The sequence below is a fragment of the Mus caroli genome, chromosome 1 (genome assembly GCF_900094665.2).
Source record: "Mus caroli chromosome 1, CAROLI_EIJ_v1.1, whole genome shotgun sequence".
NCBI lineage: Eukaryota > Metazoa > Chordata > Mammalia > Rodentia > Muridae > Mus > Mus caroli.
In genome coordinates, this window is record NC_034570.1 from 31,901,977 (window position 1) to 31,918,215 (window position 16,239).

General features: G+C 46.4%; 1 protein-coding gene across 2 annotated transcripts in view; it reads left to right on the plus strand.

Annotated features, from left to right (window-relative positions):
* Nucleotides 1–12,885, plus strand: part of Cnga3 (cyclic nucleotide gated channel alpha 3) — a 45,431-nt gene extending 32,546 nt beyond the window's left edge. The window contains exons 7-9 of one of the 2 annotated variants that reach the window (XM_021173277.1): nucleotides 3,646–3,753; nucleotides 7,672–7,778; nucleotides 10,209–12,885. In XM_021173277.1, the coding sequence (XP_021028936.1) occupies nucleotides 3,646–3,753; nucleotides 7,672–7,778; nucleotides 10,209–11,608 (1,615 nt within the window). In that variant the 3' untranslated portion in view covers nucleotides 11,609–12,885. The remainder of the gene's footprint in view (nucleotides 1–3,645; nucleotides 3,754–7,671; nucleotides 7,779–10,208) is intronic. The other variant, XM_021173283.2, reaches the window with a different exon arrangement.
* Nucleotides 12,886–16,239: the final 3,354 nt, after the last annotated feature.

The following is a 16,239-nucleotide window of genomic DNA, read 5'->3' on the forward strand; positions in this document are numbered from 1 at the left end:
AGAAGAGAAGAGAAGAGAAGAGAAGAGAAGAGAAGAGAAGAGAAGAGAAGAGAAGAGAAGAGAAGAGAAGAGAAGAGAAGAGAAAGAGAAGAAGAAAATGACTTGGCCACAAAGCTGTGGATACCATGAGATGTGCCTGCTCCCTAGAAACTCTGGCTTCCAGGCAGGGAAAGGCTTTTAGGAATTGGAAGCCATGAGCAGCTTGTGGAAGTCCTCAGGCTATGTCCTGTGGCTAGGATGTGGGCAAGGATGAGGGCAGTGGTACCAGCTGCCCCAGGGCCCATTTCATGGATCCATACTGCAAGCCACAGACCAAAACTGAAAACTGCCACCAGATGGGGATGTTTGGGCATAGGTGATGATTCTCTCTGGGTCGTTTCTTTGTAGCTAGCTTCCCATTTCCAGATTTCTCACTTAGTTCTTCTCCCTTTGGGACCGAATTGCTCTTAGCTTAAAGCAGCCATATTTTGCAAGTCTATAATGTTTGGGCCAGTGCTCGGTAGATTCAGGGGTGCAGCTGGATAGCACTGGGCTGGGTCCTCAAAAGTTGGGTAGCAGGAGTTTTGAAAAGCCAAAGCCTGTAACACATACTTACCCTCAAAAGCCCAAACAAAGCAAGCCCAGACTGCAGTGTCCAGTGAGCCCAATAAGCTTGTGGGTAGCGCCCTCTGCTGGTGACATTCATTAAGATGGAGGATTTGTCTTTGTGCTTGATTAGCAAATAGAATAACTCTTTCTTCCACTGTCAAAAGATAAAATTATTTTTAATATTTCTTAAGTACGTTTTATCCACAATACTAGAATCATGTGTCTCCAAAACCAAATAGGATCTCAGAGCTGTAGCCTGTAATGGGCAGTACTAATGGCTAGGGATTAGATACAACAACTCATTTGGCTGAAGCTTGGCACTTTCTCCTATGAGAGTCAGATGGTCATGGCTAACAGGACGACATTTGCCTGCTGTGACCAGCTGAGGCATGGCTGTATGCTAAAGGTACTTTGCTAAATGGAGCTTTCTGGGACTCCTACAAAAGTAGGTTATAGTTCCATACCTAAAATCTCCTTCCTGAGGGAAGGCATCCTCGGGCTTAAGTAAAATTAAAACGGTTTAAAAAACATATTTATCGACAAAACTTTGAAGTGTTAGGCTGGTGATGACAGCTCACACTGTAGATGGAAATGGTGTCAAAAATCAAGAAATGACCCAGCTGCTCCTGCTACAGTGGCTGTTGCTTCCTCCTCCTCTTCCTCCTCCTCTTCTTCCTCTTCCTCCTCCTTCCTCTTCTTCCTCCTCTTTTTATTTTTCTTCTTCATAGACACAGGTCCATTAGCATAGGGATGGTACCACCACAGTGATCTGTGATGCTCCCCTCGCATCAATCATTAATCAAGACAATTTCCCACAGAAGTGACAACAGGTCCGAATAACCCAATTCAGACTCCCTCAAATGAATCTGGATGTGTCCAGTTCAGTTAAACCTAGCTAGGACAACCAGTTCCAAGGATTAGAAGAGTAGACAGGGTTTTTTTTTTTTTTTTTCATTTTTTCCTTCCTCCTCCTCTTTCTTGCATGTGCCTATGTCTGTCTGTATCCATGTAGGTGCACACATCTGTGCATGTGGAAACCTGAAATTGAGTCCAGTGTCTTCCTCCATCACTCTTCACTATAGTTTTTGAAGTAGAGATTCTCGCTGAACCCAGAGCTCACCAATTCAAAACCAGCTTGCCCACGCATGTTCTCCCTCCTGGGGTGCTGGGATTACAGACAGCCACCATGTCTACCCAGCCATTACATGGGCTCTAGGGATCCAAACTCTAGTTCTTGTGCTTGTACAGTGAGCACTTTACCCCCTGCCAGCCAGCTCCACAGCCCCGCCACAGCACTGTAAAGCTACATATATAACTATGCATTACAGCCAGCAAAAAAATCCATGGGACCTGCAGGCCTGCAGGTACAGGGACATTCGCCATCACTACAAACAAGGGAGTGGTATGGGGTGGAGTAAAATGGCTCCTCTAAAACCTCCCAAGAGGTCACAACTCTGTGTTGGAAATGATGAGACCCATTCTTGACTTTCAATTTACAGATCTGCAAGATAAGAAGTTCATCTTTTAAGTCACGTGTTCTGATAGCAATGTATGCCAAATAAATTTAACTATTATTTAGAACTCCTCAAGGGTCCTCTTATCTTGGTTTGTTTTATTCTGGTTTGTCAGACAATGTCCTAATTAGCTCCAGCTGTCGCCTGGACACAGCCCAGAGTCATGTGAGGGAGTCCGTACTGAGGGATTGCCTAGATCAGTTAGCTCCATTGCAGCATCTGTGAAGGATTGATTGTCTTGACTAATGATTGATCCAGCCCACTATGGGCAGGACTATCCCCTAGGCTGGTGGCCCTGACCTGGAAGTGTAAACTGAAATAAACTCTTTCCTCTCCCAAATGGCTTTAGGCCACAGTATTTGTCTTAGGGTTTCCATGGCTGTGAGCAGACACCATGACCAAGGCAATTCTTATAAAGGACGGCATTTAATTGGGGCTGGCTTACAGGTTCAAAGGGTCAGTTCATTATCATCAAGGTGGGACCATGGCAGGCTTGGTGCAGGCAGAGCTGAGAGTTCTACATCTTCAGCTGAAGGCTGCTAGCAGAAGACTGACTTCCAGGCAAGGGTCTTAAAGCCCACAGTGACACACCTACTCCAACAGGACCACACCTTCTGATAGTGCCACTCCCTAGGCCAAGCATATACAAACCATCACAGTATTTATGATAGCAACAGAAAGCAAACTAGAATGGGCAGGGTGTCCTATGTAGTGAAGGCTAGCCTTGAGCTTAATTCTCCTGCCCCAGCTTCCCATGTCCTGAGGTTACAGGCATGTAACCCCATACATGACCTTTGCAGTCAGTTTTTTAACAAAAACCTACTCAGCCAATTCGCATGACGTGACTTTTAAACCCCTGCTTCACGTTTCCATCTCGGTGTGAATTTCAGTTGCTTCAAAATGCCTCCGGCCTTGGGCTGTGTGTAACTTCCCAGGGGCTAGTGAAAGCGAGTGATGGTTGTATGACATTAACCCGAGAGTCACCAATTTCTCAACACTTCAGTGGAGTGGTAACCTTACCTCGATGACTCACAATGAAGTCAGTAACTCCCTCTTCTCACAAATGTAGCGAGAGGTGCAGAGGGCTGGAGGACACACTCCAGGGCTTCCAAGTTCAGTCTTACAAACTGCCTCAGAGACTCTGAGAGCTGTCAACATGCACACTTCCAGCCTCGAGGGCGTGGGTGGTCCCTGGGAACCAGCATTGCCACAAAGCTCTCCCCAGGAGTCAATGGCTCCCTTGCCAGCACTCAGCCATGCTGCCTCTTCATTCCCAGATCAAATTCTAAAGCTCAGGAATGATACCCTGGGGCATGTGGAAACAAGTCAGCAAGACTTTACAATTATGGAGGTTGGACTGGGAGGGAGGGGGTTCCTGGCCTGTCTTCCCCACAGAGGCATTCTGTGAGACCCCCTTGGAACTCAGAAGATCCTGTTGTGACCTCCACTTCTTTCCCCAAACCTACAATCCCTCTCAGGTCACTAAGTTAGTGAAGGCCTTTAGATCCCTTTCATACAGAACAATGTCCATTTGTGTTTCCAGCAGGAAGGAGGAGCCCATTGTGGTGGACCCCTCCAGCAACATCTACTACCGCTGGCTGACTGCCATCGCGCTCCCGGTCTTCTATAACTGGTGTCTACTTGTATGCAGGTAGGCACTGAAGTGGGCACAGGAGGGGAGAGGGCAAAAAAGCCTCAGAGTGTTCAGTTTCACCAGAGTGAGCTTCCCCCTTCTCAGCCACCACAGAGCTCTGTTGCCTTGGGTCAGTGGTTCTCAACCTTCCTAATGCTGTGACCATTGATGCTTCATAACTGTATTTTTGCTGTTGTTATGAATGTTACATAATGTAAATATCTAATATGTAGGATATCTGATATGCGACCCCTGCCGACGCACAGGTTGAGAACCACTGTGTTCGGTCCTCTCTCTGTAAAAAAAATCCGGCCATTTCACAAAGGACTCTGAAGTTTTTTAAACCTTGGGTGAGAAGGGCCCCAAGACAGTCTGAGCACTCTGAAATCTGTATTAGGGTTATATGAGGAAGGGGCAGAGGCTAGCCACTGTTCTGAGAGGCTTAGGGAACCATTTTGAGTGAACCTGTGGTTAAGTAAGCGTTCAGTGAAGGTAACAGTGCGTAAATTCTAGGCTTCTGGTTTCCAAGCCAGGTTGCCGTGTTGGAACCGTGTGGCACATTCTGCTATTCTTCTGAAGGTAGATGCAGACTTTGGGGTGCTCTTAGTTAAGCATGTTAGAAGGAGCTGTCGCTTTTCTACAGAAGACCCAAGGCATTAGAGTTTCCACAGGGAGAGCTAGTGAAAAAGAAGAGAGTGTAGCAGGGACCTTTGCTAGCAAGTTCTGCTGGGTTCCTGGGGTGCAGAGGTTGGAGCCACAGGGCTGAGCTATAACTTTCTAGTAAGCATCCCCTTCCCTACCATGGGATAACTGCTGCTGTGGGTACTGGGGCAGGATGCCTCCCCCTTGCGGTTGGGGAAGTGGCAGGAGCTTTCCTAAGCAAGCCTGCAAGGGTGTGCCACTAGAGGATGCCATGCAGGCTTTTGGAGCACTCTTAAATATGTTGCTAGGTAAGGGTGCGGTGAGGGGACCCCTACCCTGAGCAGATCTACAGGGTGCAGGCTGCTGAGGTGACAAGGAGATCCTACTACTCCTCTCTGAAGGTAAGGAAAGGGTCCGAAGGCCCTCTCTAGCAGGACAGGATACAGGGTTCATTGTCCCTCCAAGAGGAGGCACAGGGTTAGAAATGTCCCCAAGTAAGCCTATGAGGAAGTCACGCAGAGGCAAGTCTCTGTACTTGTGAAAGAAAGCTGGACAGGGATCAGGGGATCTCCTGAGCCAACCAGGATACAGCCCTTTGAGAGTGAGTGTGCCCTCTGGTTTTTCCATGATGCAGGAGAGCGTCCTCTTTGAGTAGACAGTAGGCCTTGATGTGTTCCTGGGAAAGTCTGTAAGACAGACACAGCTGGCCTAGGAGGCTGCGCAGTGATTTTTAGCATGTTACTCCTTAACCAGGATGCAGAGAACACCTGTGTCCCTGCAGTTGGTCAGCTTTCTGCTGATATGACAAAAACTAAATGATGTAAAAGAAAAAAGTTATTCTAGCTCAGAGTTTCAGAAAGGTCACTGGTCCACTGACAAGACAAGACACCAGGGCAGAGAAGAAGGAAGTATAGAGGAAGGGAACAGGCGGGGACCTAATCTTCCTTTTAAAGGCAACCCCCCTTGACCAACTAAAGGTTCTATCACCTCCCAGGCATGCTACAGACTGGTGACCAAGCCTTTAGCCCATGAACCTTTGCGGGGTACTCGCCATCCAAAGCATAACACCGCATGCTTTGGAAGCCTGGGGTTTAGCCTATCTGAGGGTCTGTGAGGCTGGTGAATGGGGAGAGCATGGGAGCCCCATCCCCACCCCCACCCCCCCACCCCCCCACCCCCCGGCAAATGGGCAAGCTGGCAGTGCAGCTCTTGACACGTGATCTAGACTCTGAGAACACAGGTGTAAGTCAGATTCTATTTCCAAGTGTGCAGAAGACTTGAGTGGCAAGTAGGCTGCTATTCTTTGGGGGTAAAGAGGAAAACTTGGGGTGCTGTCTGTGTGAGAAACAACAAACAAGAAGAATCAAAATGTGGGAAAAATATTCGCTAGAATATTTTGGAATAAGACTCTGGAAAGAAAAGGTTGTTAACCCCTTTACCTAATGCCAATCCCAGTTTTTTGTTTGTTTGTTTGATTGATTGATTGATTGATTGATTGATTGATATTGGGTGGGTGGGCAGGCAGGTGGATGGAAAGCTGGTTGGGTAGTTGGTTGTTTCAGTGGTTCTTTGGGTGGTAATCTGGTTGTATGGTTGTTTGGGTAGGTGGCTAGTAGGGTAGTTGGTTTATTGGTTGGTTGGGTGAGTGGTTGAGTGGTTGAGTGGGTGGATAGCTGGTTGAGTAGTTGGTTGGTTGGGTGGTTTTTTGAGTGGTTGTTAGGGTAGTTGTTTGTGTGGGTAGGTGGGTGGGTGGTTAGGTATGTGGCTAGCTGGTTGGGTAGATTGTTTCAGTGCTTGTTGGGGTGGTTGTTTGGTTGTTTGATTGGTTGGTTGGGTGGTTGATTGGGTAGTTTGTTGGTTGGGTGGCTGGGTAGCTGGTTGCATAGTTCTTTGTTTGGGTGGGTGGGTAGAATATTTATTTTGCATTCTATCGTTAAAATTCACAGTACACATCTAAGTCCTGAGTTCTTCTTCCTATGAGCCCAGTGACTATGGGACAGAGTAACTTCTCTGAGCCTGGAGTAATTCCACTGCATTGTCATGGGACAAACTTTTCCTGGGAGATACAGCACACAACACACACACACACACACACACACACACACACACACACACACACACACACACACACACACACACACACACACACACACACACACACACACACACACACACACATCTATTAACTCCAGAAACAGAGCCCATGACTCCAACTTGGTGAGCCAATGAGTTTAATTGGAATTATTTACAGGAATCTGGGTGAGGGTTACTTATAATAGCAGAAATGACTCCAAGACAGCTGAATCACCAAAGTCCACCCCTGCGTGGGTGACAGCTCGTGAAAGCTGGAAACTTGATGCATATTACACAGCCTGAAGGCAACAGAGCAGGTTGGAGTCCTTTCTCAGAGTCCTTTTTCAGTGGCTCAATTGATCAGAGCCTTTTCCTGGCAGCGCATCCAGTCTTTGTTTCTTCTAAGAAGTTCAGTTGGTCTCTCTGCTTTTTCAAGGCTGCTGACTTGTCTGAAAATTTTCTTCTTTCTTTCTTTCTTTCTTTCTTTCTTTCTTTCTTTCTTTCTCTCTCTCTTTNTCTCTTTCTCTCTCTCTCTCTCTTTCTTTCTTTCTTTCTTTCTTTCTTTCTTTCTTTCTTTCTTTCTTTCTTTCTTTCTTTCTTTCTTTTTTGTTTTTGAGACAGAGTTTCTCTGTATAGCCTTGGCTGTCCTGGAACTCACTCTGCAGACCAGGCTGGCGTCAAACTCAGAAACCCGCCTGCCTCTGCCTCCCAAGTGCTGGGATTAAAGGTGTGCACCACCACTGCCTGGCCTGGGGTATTTTGTTTTGTTTTGTTTTTGTTGCTGTTGTTGGTTTTGGGGTTTTTTGTTTGTTGTTGTTGTTTTTTGTTGTTGTTTGCAGCTTGGCTTTCCTGATGGTGACACTCAGCAGGCTTTACTGTTTACATACTTTATAGGGAGGGAGGGTCTTAGTGAATATGATCAGTTTCAGGGACTTCCTGAAGCTACTTTGAATTGTTTACCTCCTGTCTTAATGAACATCCATGTAGTATTTCACTTCCCTTTAAAATATCTGTTGCTTCGCCTCTCTAGAAATCCTATCTTAAGAGGGTTCCTTCCAAAATAGAAGGTTTTCATCTCAGAGGAAAGTGCTATGTGGCAGGTGTAACCCTGCAGGAATAATGGCCACTGGTTGTAATGAGCTTATTCACAACACAGGGCAGGGAAGGGTCTGTGCTCTGACACTAGGCCATCCTGTCATATCTCGCACTTGGCTTCTTCAGGGCCTGTTTTGATGAGCTACAATCAGAGCACCTGACGCTGTGGCTGGTCTTGGACTACTCTGCAGATGTCCTTTATGTTGTGGACATGCTGGTTCGAGCCCGGACAGGTGAGTGTGCCCCACGGACTTGACTGGGCCAGGTCACAGGCCCTCAGTAGGAGGAACCATAGAATACTCAAGAAGACCCATGGTAGTGGACTGAATGTTACCTACCTTTGACCAAAAGGTGCCTGAGAGATCTGGAGACCCACAAACACAGAGTGGGCGCTGGTATCTTGATACCGAATCCTTCAACAAGACCTGGTCAGGGGTTAAGACACAGGGACTCTGGAATCTACTGTCCCAGTGTTATACAAGCAAGTCAAGATGGTTGTCTGGACTTCACTTTTGTCACGGGACACAAGGCTAAGCTGTCATATCAAAGGACCCTTCAGTACTGCCTGTGTGAGGTGACACTCAGTCAGTCCTCCAAGTTCTTCTCAGAAATATGGAAGGTCCAGGAAGCACTACTCTGTCCCTCTCAGAGGAGTTTTACAATTTACTTCTATGACTATTTTGGGATATTTTTATTTTATTTTTTTATAAAGTGAAATGTGTGAGTCTGTGAATGGGTTTGTGCCCATGAGTGTAAGTGCCCAGAGTGTCCACAGGAGGGCATCAGACCCCTATGATGGAGCTTGAGTTATAGGCATTTGTGAGCAACCAGACATGTGTGCAGGGAACTGAATTCAGGGCAGTGAGTCATCTCTCCGGCTCCTCGAGGAAGTTTTAACATGTGAAGAAGTGAAATTCAAAATAGGATCTAGGACCACTAGTTCTTTCAAACAGCCTCTGGTTGGGGTTCAGTCACACCTGTGCTTGAGAATTGGGGCTGCTCAGCTTTCGGGCATCTTTTTCTAAGGAACACAAATACATCATCACCTAACCTTGTAGAGGCCCTTCTTACTGCTGCTAAGATTTTGGAACAACCACCCACACAGCCATGCTTAATGGGAACACACGGAATCACACCACGTAGCTCTAACTCACACATCCTCTCAGCTCATCTTGCTTTCCCAGTACATGAAACAAGAAGCACCTTACTGAGTCAGAAACCAAGGCCCATATTCACACCCCGGTCAGGCAGAGTGGCAAGCCCTGCTTCCTCCCAGTGGTGCCCAGCGCATTAACTTAGAGAACATCCGACACACAGCTGGAGGTGGTATGAACGGTCTCCGCAGCAGTCACACTACTACCCACAGGCACAGTGCTCTGTGAGCATCCTCTGGAACCCTGCTGCTTGTCTCAGGCAAGACTCAGAACAACACCTCGCCCTCACTCGGATGTCAGCTCCATCCCTTCCTGTTCTTGGATGTTGTCCTTGGCAATGCCAGCTTCAGCAAGAAGCCGAGGGAGATAGAGGTCAGGAAACCAGGTGGCCATGATCACAGTCCAAAAGGAAAAGATCTTCAGACTCAGAAGAATCATAAAATGACAAGGCAGGATCCTACACAAGGCACTCCACAGACACACACACAAGCACCGTGGATATGCAAGGCATAGGCACAATGCATAGGCACATGCAAAAGCGCCCATGGCATCTATAGATCCTGCACTCCATAGGCCCATCCACAAGCACCCATGGCTACACGAGACACTCCATAGACACATGCACAAGCACTATAGCATCCATAGATCCTGCACTTGGAGAGCCAATCAACCAGATAATATTTGGAAAAAAACGTTCTGAGCTGAACACTTAGAAGTTTTATTTCTCCTGGTTCTCCATTTATCCCTACACAACACAGTACGGCTTCGTAGCATTTATGCTACATGTATTGGGCACTATAAGAAACTTAGAGAGGATTTAACATAATCAAGAGGAGGATATGTATGGGTAATGTGCAGATGTAACATCATTCTATGGAAGATACTTAAGCATCTAAGGATTCTGGTTCCCTTGGAAGCAGAGGGATTAAGGAATCCTGGAATCAGTTGCTCTATGGATCCTGAAGGGCAATTATTGAGCAAGAATAACCTGAGGACTAGGAGTATCAGAACTTGATTGGGTCATATATGATGACAGCCTTCATTTTCATTTTCAGCAAAGGTCTTGTGCTAGCAGCCGTGACACCTTGAACTTGTAAAAGTGCCTCGTGGCGTAAGCTCTGGGGGTCAAGCCCAGCACTGTTTCCCTGATCACTACGACTGGTGATGCCTGCTTGGTAGGCTTTGATCTGAATTTTTGAAGTTTGATGATTCATATTTTCAAGTACATACAAAACATAAAGAGAGAACAACATTAGGAAGGTGCGTGCTCCCTCACCCGACACATAGATAACTGGAAGCTTTCACAAGGCCCTGGGTTCCATTCCCAGAAGAGAGAAAAAAATTAAACAGAAGAGATTATAGAAAAATTATAGAAAAATTCAGGGTGAGTGTCAACATTAATATTAGTTATGTCTAATATTGTTTCTCTCAGATACACACCACTATCTGTTGTGTAGGCAGTTTAAGCCTCTTTGGTGCCCAAGTGACTGTCCCCTTCTCCGTCCTTAGGTTTCCTTGAGCAAGGCCTAATGGTCAGAGATACCAAGAGGCTGTGGAAACATTACACAAAGACCTTGCACTTCAAGCTGGACATCCTGTCTCTCATCCCCACAGACCTGGCTTATTTAAAGTTGGGCGTGAACTACCCAGAACTGAGGTTCAACCGCCTCCTGAAGTTCTCTCGGCTCTTTGAGTTCTTTGACCGCACAGAGACAAGGACCAACTACCCCAACGTGTTCAGGATAGGGAACTTGGTCCTGTACACACTCATCATCATCCACTGGAATGCCTGCATCTACTTTGCCATTTCCAAGTTCATTGGTTTTGGGACAGACTCCTGGGTCTATCCAAACACCTCCAAGCCGGAGTATGCACGTCTCTCCCGGAAGTATATTTACAGTCTCTACTGGTCCACCCTGACCCTGACCACCATCGGTGAGACCCCACCCCCCGTGAAGGATGAAGAGTATCTCTTTGTGGTCATCGACTTCCTGGTGGGTATCCTGATCTTTGCCACCATAGTGGGCAACGTAGGCTCCATGATTTCCAACATGAACGCTCCCCGGGTAGAGTTCCAGGCTAAGATCGACTCCGTCAAGCAGTACATGCAGTTCCGGAAGGTAACCAAGGACTTGGAGACTCGGGTTATCCGATGGTTTGACTATCTGTGGGCCAACAGGAAGACGGTGGATGAAAAGGAAGTGCTCAAAAACCTCCCGGACAAGCTGAAGGCTGAGATCGCCATCAACGTGCACCTGGACACGCTGAAGAAGGTCCGAATCTTCCAGGACTGCGAGGCGGGGCTGCTGGTGGAGCTGGTGCTGAAGCTCCGCCCCACTGTGTTCAGCCCCGGGGACTACATATGCAAAAAGGGGGACATTGGAAGAGAGATGTACATCATCAAGGAGGGCAAGCTGGCTGTGGTGGCTGATGACGGGGTCACCCAGTTTGTGGTCCTCAGTGACGGCAGTTACTTTGGGGAGATCAGCATCTTAAACATTAAGGGGAGCAAGTCTGGGAACCGCAGGACGGCCAACATCAGGAGTATCGGCTACTCAGACCTGTTCTGCCTCTCCAAGGATGACCTGATGGAAGCCCTCACCGAGTACCCAGACGCTAAGAGGGCTCTGGAGGAAAAGGGTCGTCAGATTCTGATGAAGGACAACCTAATTGATGAGGACCTAGTCGCGGCCAGGGTAGATACCAGGGACGTTGAGGAGAAGGTGGAGTACCTGGAGTCGTCCCTGGACATCCTGCAGACGAGGTTTGCCCGACTCCTGGCTGAGTACAGTGCCTCCCAGATGAAGCTGAAACAGCGGCTCACTAGGCTGGAGAGCCAGATGAACAGGAGGGGTTGTGGCTTCTCACCTGACAGGGAGAATTCCGAGGATGCTTCAAAGACTGACTGAAAATGCAGGTGGCTCTGTCTCCTGCTCCCCTGGGGCCAGCTCTCTGGGCGACACTATATAGCCTCGGGGTAAAGGGTTTGGCTGTGGTTTCGCCTCAGTGCTACTCATCCTTTGGGAGTGGTGTGACAGCAAGGGAGAGCCTTAATTTCCTCTCCTATGAAATGGGACTCATGGCTGTCGGCCCCAGAAGTTCCAGACCTATCATGAGGTGGCAAAGGTGGTGGCTTTGGAAAGCGTGAAGAGTTCCCAACCCAGCGTATAAGCATATGTGCACATGATTCTAATGTTTTTAGTTATGTTTGCATATGGGTATGTTCAGTTGCTGGCGGAGGTCAGGAGAGGGCGTTGCATCCCCTGGGCTGGAGTTACCTGCTGTTGTAAGCTACCCAGCATGGGTGCTGGGATCCTGTCTTCATTAAGGTTACTACTGCTGTGATGAAATATCATAACCAACGCAAGTTAGGAAGAAAAGGGTTTTTTCAGCTTACACTCCACATCATAGTCCATCACTGAAGGAAGTCAGGGCAGGAACTCAAACTGGGCAGGAAGCTGGAGGCAGGAGCTGATGCAGAGGCCATAAAGGGGAGCTGCTTACTGGTTTGCTCTTCTTAGCTTGCTAAGCCTGCTTTCTTATAGAACCCAGAACCACAAGCCCAGGAGTAGTCCTACTTGCAATGGGCTGGGCCCTCCTACATCTATCATAAGTTAAGGAAATGCTCCACAGGCTTGCCTACAGCTGGATCTTAGGGAGGCATTTTCTCAGTCATCCTCTCAGATGACTCTAACTTGTGTCAAGTTGACATAAAAACCAACCAGCACAGATCCAAACGTGTAGTCCTTCCCATATTTTTTGAGGTGAAGGTCCTGCTCTGTTACCCAGTCCAGCCTTCAACTCTCATGCCCAAGTGTTGTCCCCATGCTGGCCTTCCAAGTAGCTGGGACCACAGGCACACTCCACTGTTTCCAACCCAGCTAAGGTTTTTGTTTTGTTTTGTTTTGTTTTGTTTTGTTTTGTTTTGAATGAAATCCATGGGATGTTTAAGCCCCTTATCCTAGCTATGTTATAAATGGATGTCTTACGGGGCTGGTGAAATAACTCAGTGGTTAAGAGCACTAGCTGCTCTTCCAGAGGTCATGAATTCAATTCCCAGCAACCACAAGGTGGCTCACAACCATCTATAGGGGGATCTGATGCCCTCTTCCAGCAGGTGGATATATGTGCAAAAGAGCACTCATACATTAAATAATAATTGCAATTAAAGATATATATAAATGGACATTTATTTAGTCTCCTTCCTTATTCCCACATCATCACCATCTGAATGTGAAGACACAAAGGGGATGTAAGTCAGCGCTCCCCAGTGTGCCAGTGGCTCTGGGTTCAATCCAAACAAAAAAACAAACAACCAGCAAAACCAAGAACACAGCAGGAAGCTATAAACACAAACTTATAACTTAAGTTCAACTTTATACAGGACAGTTTGGGCACGTTTCTGAGCCTGGCATCTTCTCATATGTGTGCATCCTGGGCCCCTGAAAATGTTGACTTTGTATTATCACAGCATTGTAAAATGGAGATTCCTTCAAGTCAGGGAAACTAACCTAGACTCCCTGCTATCCAGCCACTGTGACATCTGGCCGCCTGATGGGACAGCATGTCTCATCTCTTCTCATTTCTCAGTGGATTCAAAGACAGCCTCCCTCCTTAGAGTAAGAACTTCTTCTGGCTGCCAATGATACAGAATTTGGGGAACTCCTAGAAACCGGCAAGCACTGAGTTTGGGCAGTCTCTGAAAAGGGCATCGCATGGTGAGATTTCTCCGAGGAATTTAAAGTGAATGCCAGCCCCAACTGTCACTACAAGAGTAGCCTGGTTCTGCTGGAGTCACCTGTTACCACCCACTCTAGCTCTAAGTAGAGAACCATGTTTAAGTAGAGACTGTTAGGTGGAAAGTTGGGGTAGTGGGCCAAGTTTTAAGAGCAGACAACTAAGGCTGGAGAGATGACTCAGTGGTTAAGAGCACTTGCTGCTCTTCCAGAGGAGCTGGGGTTGATTCTCAGCACCCTAATGGTGGCTAACAACCATCTGTAACTCCAGTTCCTGGGTATCCAGTGCCCTCATCTGGCTTCTATAGGCCCTAGATATACACATCATATACAGACATCCATGCAGGCAAAACATCCATGCACATAAAATACATATTTTTTTTAAAGCTGAAAACTGAAACTTAAAAGCTGAGACTCATGGCTAATGGCCTTGTAACCTGCACCTTTACCCTGAAAAGGCCTCAAGCTCCCAGTGGAACTGCATCCTCAGGCTCTTAGCTAGCTGAAATCTTGCATATTGCAAGAACTTTTTTTTTAAACTAGCAACCAGAACTCCATTCCCATTTTTGCCCTTGGGTTCTGTGACTGTGAACAAGGACTTAGGTGTCCCATCCTCCACTTAAATGCAGGCTGGAAGTTCTTCCTTCCTATCTTTGCTCCTTTTTCTCTTTCCTTCCTTCTCTCTTCCTCCTCAGTCTCCTCCTTTCTTTCTACGAAACAAAATCCTCCCAACCCTTTCCTGAACAATATTGAAGTCTCAATGGGTAGATGCCATGATCTATAATTGAATCCTAATGTACTTCATACAAAAAAAAACCTCTATGTTCAATTATGCAGTTGGGTCTCTTCTTATGGGTCACATGACCATTTCTTGTGGGGGCCTCTGATGTTTAATGCTTTTAAATGGTTAGAAGGTCCAGGTCTATTAAAGAGCATAGATTCAATTTCATATCATCAGCAGAATGTAATCCACAGTGCTATGTATTCTATAACATTGAATATTTATGACAACAAATACATTTTAATAGCCTTAGCTATCAATTATGCCTGCACCTATATTTATATGGGAAAGATAAAGACCTGGATTAAAATGTGCTAATGTCTCCTGCTTCAGCTCTTGTCTTAAGGGAAGATTCAGCCCCAGGGTGCATTCCTCGAACAATGGCTTCCCTAGAAAGATCAGGCAATGATGAACTGGGGATGTGTGCTTCTGGGAAGGCACGTACACGGTCAGAAGCAGAAGAGACAATGCCCTGGGTACACAGAGACAGGAGCCGATGCTTACAGTGGCCTTGATCCTAAAAGCAACAAAGAGGAGCTATCAGAATGCAAGGGCAAAGGACAAATATATGACCTACTATGTGTTCTACCAGAGAGCATGTATCAGAGGGAGTGACTACATGGACAGACAGATCAGCAGAAATAGACGCGGACATTATTCGGGGATGGTAAGTGCATAAAGGAGCTGTCTACCCCCCAAGCCTGGAGCTACACGAAGAAAAGTGTTCAGAGGAGTCGCTCCACAACTAGAACTCACACCTCTCAGGGTGAGTTACCGTTGACCATCTCTGATACCCCAGGAACTTAGAGACATCTGCAAACAAAGGAATGTGAGTGATATTTGAGGAGTGGCATTGGTCTGAGGTTGAGATTCTAGAGTTTGTACATGAAGCTAGAAGCAACAGCCTTACCAGATCAGGCAGTGGCTGCTGTCACCGCAACCACTACTAAGTGGTACTTAGCCTCTATAACCAGAGGATCATGTAGACAAGCAGAAGAAAGTCCACTCATTCTCCCTCTGCCTGCCTTCCAATCTTCCCCAGTTACCTCTTAGAGAAAGTTCTAGAAGAATGAGGACAGCAAGAACCACCTTGAATTTAACTAGCAATGTCTCCCACATACTTTAGGTCCCACTTTCCATGCACTGGGGATATGTCCAGGAAAGAGCCCTAAATTAATAAGTCAGCAGTCGAGGAGACTATTGAAATATAATGTGTACATGAATGTTTATAATAGCTGTATTTATAAACACACACACTGATGGAACCCTGTTGCTGCTCAACAGGTGGAGAGCAAATCCACCCAATCCAACACTGCCCAGAGATAGGAACGAACAAGCTGTTAAACTGGTCCATGTAAAAACCATTCTGTTGTCATGGCAATTTAGAGAAAGTACATCATAAAGATGGAAAGGATCCCAGTGGTCATCAGGAGCTGAGAGAGGCTGCTGGGTGGTCACAAAGGAGCTAATTCTTGTTGTGACACATTTTTTTTTTAACAGTACTGGTGTTGTACATACGTGACCTGGACTCCCATTGCTATACATCAAGAGTCAACTTTAAGCCAGGTGTAATGGCATATAACTATAATCCCAGCACTTGGGGATGGAGGCAGGAAGATCAGATATTCAAGGCCAGCCTCAGCTGCATATAGAATCTGAGAGTAGCCTGAGCTAGGTGAGACCCTACCTCAAAGATAAAAGGAGCAAACTTTAGTGAAAACAACATTTTTCAATATAAATAAGGATGTAGTGTCATTCCAGGAAGAAAAGAAGATTCTAACAAATGAGTCTAACTGTATTGCAAACACAGGGCCTAATCTTATTGAAACTTTAGGGCAAAATGACGGCTAAGTATCTTTTAAAACTCTAAATCCAAAGACAGAAGGAATTAACACAAACACAAGCTCTAGTTGTAAATTCTTTAACATGGTGAATCTGTTGGTGAATAATTCTGAAATTATATGTATACTGTGTATAGGGCAGTGGATAATGGAAAAGATGGTAAAAATGGAAGACAAGCTTA